The sequence below is a fragment of the Austrofundulus limnaeus genome, unplaced genomic scaffold (genome assembly GCF_001266775.1).
Source record: "Austrofundulus limnaeus strain Quisiro unplaced genomic scaffold, Austrofundulus_limnaeus-1.0 Scaffold550, whole genome shotgun sequence".
NCBI classification, from domain to species: domain Eukaryota; kingdom Metazoa; phylum Chordata; class Actinopteri; order Cyprinodontiformes; family Rivulidae; genus Austrofundulus; species Austrofundulus limnaeus.
This window is the reverse complement of record NW_013952952.1, coordinates 74,621-82,402: the sequence shown is the minus strand read 5'-3', so window position 1 is coordinate 82,402 and position 7,782 is coordinate 74,621. Positions and strand designations below refer to the sequence as shown.

General features: G+C 38.4%; 1 protein-coding gene across 1 annotated transcript in view; it reads left to right on the top strand.

The window, feature by feature from the left end:
- LOC106530715 (GRB2-associated-binding protein 1) overlaps positions 1–7,622 on the top strand; it is a gene marked incomplete at both ends in the record, with an annotated part of 10,002 nt that extends 2,380 nt beyond the window's left edge. The window contains 7 exon segments of the mRNA XM_014026405.1: positions 501–1,186; positions 3,461–3,543; positions 3,625–3,731; positions 5,206–5,495; positions 5,920–5,991; positions 6,977–7,073; positions 7,493–7,622. Coding sequence (XP_013881859.1) covers positions 501–1,186; positions 3,461–3,543; positions 3,625–3,731; positions 5,206–5,495; positions 5,920–5,991; positions 6,977–7,073; positions 7,493–7,622 — 1,465 coding nt within the window.
- Between the last annotated feature and the right edge of the window lie 160 nt (positions 7,623–7,782).

Here is a 7,782-nt window from a genome sequence, read left to right as displayed (position 1 = left end):
ATATATATATATATATATATATATGAAACATTTGAGCTTTTTACACCGAACCTCTGTAACTTGAAACATTCTAACTAGTTTATCTGGATCACAAAGCACTAATTAAAAAAAGTTTTATTTATGTAAATATGTCTGTTTAATAAAATGAAACTTGCCTCAATCTAATGTAATTCCAAACTTCTACACTCTAAAAACTATAAGATCACACCAATACCAAATAGAGTTTTGATAAAGAAACATGAGTAGTAAAGGATTATTATAAGGATTATTAATCTGGATGAAAACCATCTGCAGAGTTTTGACATGTTGGTTCTCAGAAGCAGGATTAAAGTTTCATCTCAGGACACACCTACAGGTTTTTAACAAAGACACTTAATCAGATAAAGATTAAAAAGATCATCTCTCCTCTCAGTAGAAAGGGTTTAGATTTTTTTTTCAGAAGAAATTTGGATAAAATATGTACAAAGTTAAATAATTCTTTATTTGTTTTTGGTTTTCAGCCCTCCTTTAGGTTCATCAACTTCTCTGGAAACCGACTGCAACGACAACCTCTACCCTCCTCCCTCAGCCACCTCATGTTCCTCGTCCTCCTCTTCCTCTCCTTCCCTCCCTCCTAACAGCCTCCCACCCGCGGCCTCGTCCAGCTTTAGGACCGCCCCTTGGACAGTCGCTGCCATGACCAGCCCTCTCAGCCAATCATTGGACGCCACCATGACCTCTGACTTCCTGAAACGAGCCAGGCCTCACTGCCAGCCTTCTGCTCATCCCAGAAAGCACTCTCTGGATTTCTACCTGCATCCTCTGGCCGTACGGCTCGGGGCTGACGTGCACTCTGACGTGCACTCTGACGTGCACTCTGACGTGCACTCTGACGTGCACTCTGACGTGCACCCTGACCTGCACCAGTCCTCCGCCCCAAGTGGTTACCAAGTCCCCCGTCCAGCATCCACCCCACAGCCGCCTCTGCCCCGCCGGCCGTCATCTACCCCCAGCGTGGACTCCCTGAGCCAGGCAGAGCTCCACACCTCCATCCCGACACTCCCCCCTCCTCCTCGGCCACCCAAGCCCCCAACTGCCACCCCACTAGGAGGGAGCTTCACTGTTGGCCTGGGGCCTGCTACTCTGCCCAGAACCAGCTCAGAGTCAGAGAGGAGGGATGAAATGAGAGGAGGACACCTGATGAAAGGTAACACATATACTGAAGTACCTACAGTGTATCCTGACTTTGTTAGAAAGGCTCATCTGAAACTGGTGGACTTGGACTCATTTATCTATTTTTGAGTCATTTCTTCTCTAAAGTCATGTAGCGCTTTATTCATTTGGTCTTTTAAGGGGACGTATCATGCAAAATTCACTTTTTAAGTTGTTAAAAACATTTTGTAGTGAACTTGATGCTCTAGTAGGCAGAAAATTTGAATTTAATCTCTCTGCTGCTGCAAGGATTTTTTTGCAAAGAATTTTTCTTTGTTTTTCATAACATTTTCTGAACTAAAATGTCTAATTATCTGCAACAAAATTGACAAATAAGGTCTCGACTTACCAAATACATTTTTTTTTCATTTTAATTATACTCTGGTTCTGGGTCAGACTCTGGTTCTGGGTCAGACTCTGGTTCTGGGTCAGACTCTGGTCCTGGTCAGACTCTGGTTCTAGTCAGACTCTGGTTCTGGGTCAGACTCTGGTTCTGGGTCAGACTCTGGTTCTGGGTCAGTCTCTGGCTCCAACATGTAAGGCTGGATGAACAAGTCTTCGGTTGTTGACATCTTTCAATTTAATTGTAAAAAAAAAAACCCATCTCTGCACTGCTAGAAAATGTAACACCCCTCCCCCCACTTCCCGTCTCAAACCGGAGTGGACCGACCTGGAAGCCGGAGTGGGGCGGGGCTTGAAGCGTCTTAAAGGAACAGTAACAAAACCAGAGACACACATCAGAAAAAGGCTAAAAGTGGAGCTGGAAAATGTTCCATTACTTGCAGCTGCAGCTGCACAGGAGGTGTATTCAGATTTAGACTTGAATATTTAATCTTAGAGTTCATCACACATAACTCAGATCTGGGCCGGAGCGACACGTAACCACAGAGCCGAGTCCCGCCTCAGATATGATGTCTGGATAAATAAAGTAAACACTTGTTAAAATGTAGAATATGATGTGTTTATGGGATGTTGGAGCAAATCTCAAGATAGAGAGCCTTTGTTTAAAGTAAACGATCACAACTAATCACAGTTATATAAGAACATATCTAAAACTCAGTTAATCAGTCCATTGGTGTAATTTGCGGGGGGATTAAAGGGGTTATGACCCCCACAGTAATTTGATCCATTCAATATAACCACCCCAATAAAATGACCTCATTTGCTCTAACACAATAGAAATGAACTTGTTGCCCAGCTGCAGCTCTCTTGTTGTCGTTAAGTAACTTTGACCTGATTTAAAACTGTATGATGTCATATTTGTTCAGAACTGCTGAAAATGACATACATGGTTTTAGTCTTGTCACAATATGGCTGTTTGTAGTGTTTCCTGTCCAAATTATAGTGCACCAGATAAATACATACTCTTGGTAAAATTAGAAATTTAGGTATGTCATAAAATAAATCCTAAAAATGTAAAATATTCGTTACTTTTGGGGGAAAATGGGGGGTGGGAGTAAGACTTTTCCTAATTGTTGAAGTGATGTAAAACAAAAAAGGTGCAGAGTGAAAACAACGAAAACAGGAAAGTTACGTAAATCACACCTGCAAATATTCTTTAAACGTCTTTCTCTTTGCTTGGATTATAACATAGAACACTAACAGTTTTATTTTATTGTATAAGGTACATACAGCACGTGTATTATTGTGCCTAAATCAATAAAAAACAAAAGAAATCATAGACATACTTTTATTTTTACAAAAAGGTTTAATCTCAACTGGAAATCAGAACCTGCTGTTCAGAGGCTTTATTCTGCTTTAGATGGATTAAATTCTACCATCTGAAACAACTTGCACTTGTTTTCTTTGTCATTTAATTAGCATTAAACTTCTTTATATAATGAGAACTTCGCCTTCAGTTGTATAACAACATTTTCCAACAGGAATGTTTTTCTTTTTTTAACAGTTTTATTATAATGTACTGTTTAGTCTTTGTTTCCTGGTGGACAAAAAAGCACTTTTAAAAAGATTAAGAGGATGTTTTCCATTTGAATCTCTTTATCCAGACAGGCACGGACATGATTTAATACACAAACATTTGTCTTGTGCCAAGTGCGTTTGTCTTATCTACACTCAGATCAAACTGTTTCCTGTCTAAAAAACTGGTTTCATTTATTTATTTTGTTCAAAACCTTAACAAACATGTAGAAACATTTTTATTTTTCCTGATTTGTGTCTCATTCTAACAACTTTGTTCAAATTAAATAAAAAGTCTAAAAGGTTGTTTTATATTTAAGCTGTGATTTTCTTTGTGGTTTGTGTGTTTCAGGCTGGGAGGCTTTCCCCATCCCTCGATGTTGGTCTGACAGAGCCAACATGTTCGAGTTCAGCGAGAGTTTCAACAGTTACTTTGTCAGTTTAAACCTTCATATGTTCAATAAAACACTTATTTGTTACCCTTTATATGACTCAATCTTTTGTTTTGTCTCTCAGCTTAATAAAGGCATGGTGCCTCTGGGCAGTGTTTATTCTGAAGATGACGTGGATGAAAACTATGTTCCGATGAGCGCTGCTGCTACTGAGCCCCCGGTTGCACCGCGGTGAGTCTGAGTTAGAGCACACATTTAAAACAAACTTTATAGAAAAAAGCTTATTAGAAATATTAATTTTTAACAATAATTGCACCATCTTATATCAAAGTTGAAGCTTTTAAATTCAGGTTGCAGGATATTTAAAATGGTTTAAAGCTGTAAGAGTATGGAGAAGAAACTAAATACTCTTAAAACTTTCATAGTTGCATCAAACGTTGTTTTATGGTTTGTTTTTATTTTGATCCTTTTAAAAAAACAGGTTGTATGTTTAATTTCTCTGACAAGATAGTTTCATTTAAAAGTCAGTAACATTCTGTAACACCTGTTCACATCTGTGAATCAGCAACACCTGAAAGTATTTGGGTTTCATGAGGAGGTAATAATAATTAATAATAATTAATAATTTTAAAGGAGACCAATTATGGGTCCTAGAATTTCCTAGAATTTTTTATGGTATGTCTGTAGGCTAACCAGACCATGTTCATTCAATTTAATGCACAAAATAATTCTCAGATAATAAAAGATAATAAAATTTCCCATTTCCTAGTTCTGCCTGCTCTGACTTCCGTTCAGAAGAGATGTTTATGTTAATGAGCTCTGTTGGTAACGCCCTCCAAAAATCTGTTGACATTAACTCCGCCCTCCAAAGCCAGCGTTTACGTTAGCATGGCTAATAATAGCAGAAGCTCTGTTGTACAACCATATGAGACCCAGAGGCAGAGTCGTGGTCCCAGCTTCTTTTTTTCTCCCTCCTCTGCTCTGCACTCACTCTGCATGCTGTTACCAGAGCAGGGAGCAGCAGCGGTCAAAATACCTCAGAAACTCGAACAAATAGGCTTTAACAAGGCTTTCATAAGCTAAACAATAGAGGTACATGAGAAAACGTGTTCATAATGAACGAAAATTAATAAATAATTAAATAGTGTTCGTGCAGGTCTCAAACAATGGTCTCCCACTCTCTGGTCCAACACTCTACCCATTGCCCTATTGGACACTTGTTGTGAAATGAGCTACACATTGCACAACAACACCATGACGGCTTTTTATATTGAGGAGGTGGAGCCTCACCCGGGGGTTGCTAGGTAAGGGGCTGAACACAGGTTCCGGTGGGTTGTCATACGGCTTGTGACATCACAAAATGTAGGAAGTATAAAACTTGTCGTTAATATACATTAAAAATACATTTACTTACAGTAAATATGCCCCTGGGCGCATTTTTTTAGGTCCTAGGACTGTTTTTTTTAAGAAGTACATACCCAAAGTTGAGTTTAAAAACCTTTAAAAAGTAAATGTTGCATAATAGGTCCCCTTTAGTAATGACTTTGTATGACTGAATGGAACACTTGTATTCTGGGGTAAAATATAAGGCCTCTCTGGAAAATAGATCCCAGCTGTTTGTGTTTGATAGATTTTATTCTTCATCAACAACCTTGCAGAAAGCCGCTAATATTTCTATATCTTAATTATTTGTTTGTTATTCCAGGGTCCATCCTGGTGCTCATTCAGACCCCTCAGACCAGCATCAGGACAACTACATCCCCATGACCCCGCTGACTTCCTCCCTCCCCGCCCACCCCAGTCCTGCCACAGGTGACCTGGTATTTCTGGGGAGGCAGGTGCCTCCACCGGCCCATATGGGTTTCCGTAACTCCACAAAGACTCCAATCATTCCCTCCACCCCGCCCCTCCAAAGGAATGCTGCGAGCGTCAGTGGAGGTGAAGCCGACGTGGCCCCCCCTCCGATCCACCGCAACCTGAAACCACAGCGGAGAGGTATTTTTGTGTTTGTAAATGTGACTGTTTTTTTTTAAATCTCAACACTGAAAACCTTTAAGAATGAACTTTTAGTTTAAGTTCTGAACACAGAACGCTTACAGAATATATTTACAACTTATGATCTGTGATTTCAGTCCTCAAACTTGGTTAAAAACATATTTTTCATTAAAAATGATTTTTTGGTAAACATTTAACAGATATTCCATATCGTTGTTGAAACTATAACATAAAATGAGGATTGTTTTTTTAACATTTTGAACACGTCTTGATTTCCTTGTAATAAAAACCAAATCAACGAATATCTAGCCTTACATCATCACCCCTGACAAGTGTTTTTATTTTTAAGTGTTCATTAAATCGGATGTTCTTGTGCGTTTTATTTCTTTTGTTTATTTATTTATTTATTTTTTTGTCTTTTCAGGAGTTTGCACCAATCAGTCTGTAGAAAGAAGTGACAGGCAGACTGCTGGAGAGCCAAGACAAAAAACAAAAGGTACAAACAGCCAACAATGGTCTCATCTGTTACAGAGTGACTTCTGGTTGTGATGGTCAACATTAGTTTCCTAATTGATGAAACTACAAAACAGCTGCAGTACAAACAAATGAATAAAACTGGTTTATAGATTCTGAATAAACCTTTAGGTTATATTTGTGTTTGAAAACTGGTCAAAAAGCAACTTATTCAGCTGTGATCAAATATATCATAAACTAAAAATACCACAGATAAATGATCAGTTTTCCTACAATAAACTGTAGATACAGACTTCTTTCACAATGATTCCTGATCATCTTTTTCTTTGTTCTTGAGTTTCTGCAGAGCGTTTTATCCGTTTCTTAATAAATAAATTGTAACCCACCTCTCCAGTCAGCATTTTTCTAACCGCTTCACGTCTGAAGTGGGTTTGTTTCTGTTCCTGAATCAGTTCATCGCTTCTCCTTCCCGTCTCGGCCGTTTCATGAGCTTCTCTTTACCTTTAGGCCACTTTTAATTTGAATTGTTTGAATTATTTACCGTCTCCCACTTTACGCTACGAGACGTCAGCAGAAGGTCCTGACAGCCGCACGCGTTCCAACACTTAGCAGAAAATACGTAGCAGCAACTTAAAACAACTGTTATATTAAACATTAACGCATGTTCACAGTTTCACTCAACACTCCAATACCACTCTTTATTTTTATTGGTGCAAAAAGCATCAAAAACTATATTTCAATAATATGTTTTTCTAGAGCTTGTTTTAAATTGAAGAATAACTGAAGAGCGTTGTGTGAATTTATAAAACTACTTTGGAAATAGCTGATTTACACAAATAAATAAAGTACTGACACATTTACGAGGGGCAAGAATGAAAGAAATCACCTCATTTTAGTAACTTATTCAACTCTAAACAGTTTCCCATCAGATAAATGACTACGGATTTATTTTAGTGTCTTTGTTTAAATTTTAGAACGTTAAAGTCATCTGTCTTTCATTTTTCCAGTGAAACCAGCTCCTCTGGACATCACTCTGGTTCCTCAGGACTGGCAGGAAGTCCCGCCCCCTGTGCGCTCACCTGTCACACGCACTTTCACTCGAGGGTGAGTTTGATGTGAGAGGGTCAAAGCTAAGCTGCGGTGTCAAAACAAAGGAAAAACAATGATTTAAAGTAATAATTCAACACTCAGAGAGGCAGCTTCAGATGTGTTGCTTTCTGCTGCCACCTCCTGGTCATAATGTGGTATTATATGATGAGAGAACAATAATGTATTTGTAGTGGAAGTGATGGAGACTGAAGCAGAGTCAGAAAATGTGAAGTTTACATTTTTAAAGTAAGAGTTGCATCAAAAATCTACAAAATAACCTGCATAAAGAGGGAAACCCCAAACAAACAAATCAGGGTCTGAATAAATTCATCTTTGACTGAATTTTTTCTGATCAGGGCAATAAAATGCATCAAAAAATAAACTTTTATCTCTAAAAGTAAAGTTAAAATTTTGTAATACTGTAATTGTTTCAGTCCTTTCAGTCGTCGGTCAGTCAGACCAATCTCTGCTCAAAGCTCCTCCCCCTCCTCTGACTCTGATGACACTGATGACAACTACGTCCCCATGACAACGTCAAGCCTCAGTTTTAGCGCAGAGGAGCCGGTAAAATGCTTTTTTATATTATGTTGCTTTTTCTCATTGATATTTGTCAAATATATTTATTTATTTATTTATTTATGTTTTTTATCTTGCCCTTTCCTTTTGGATTTTTGATTATTATTTCCTCTATGTGTGTATTTGCATGTGTGTGTGTGTGTGTGTG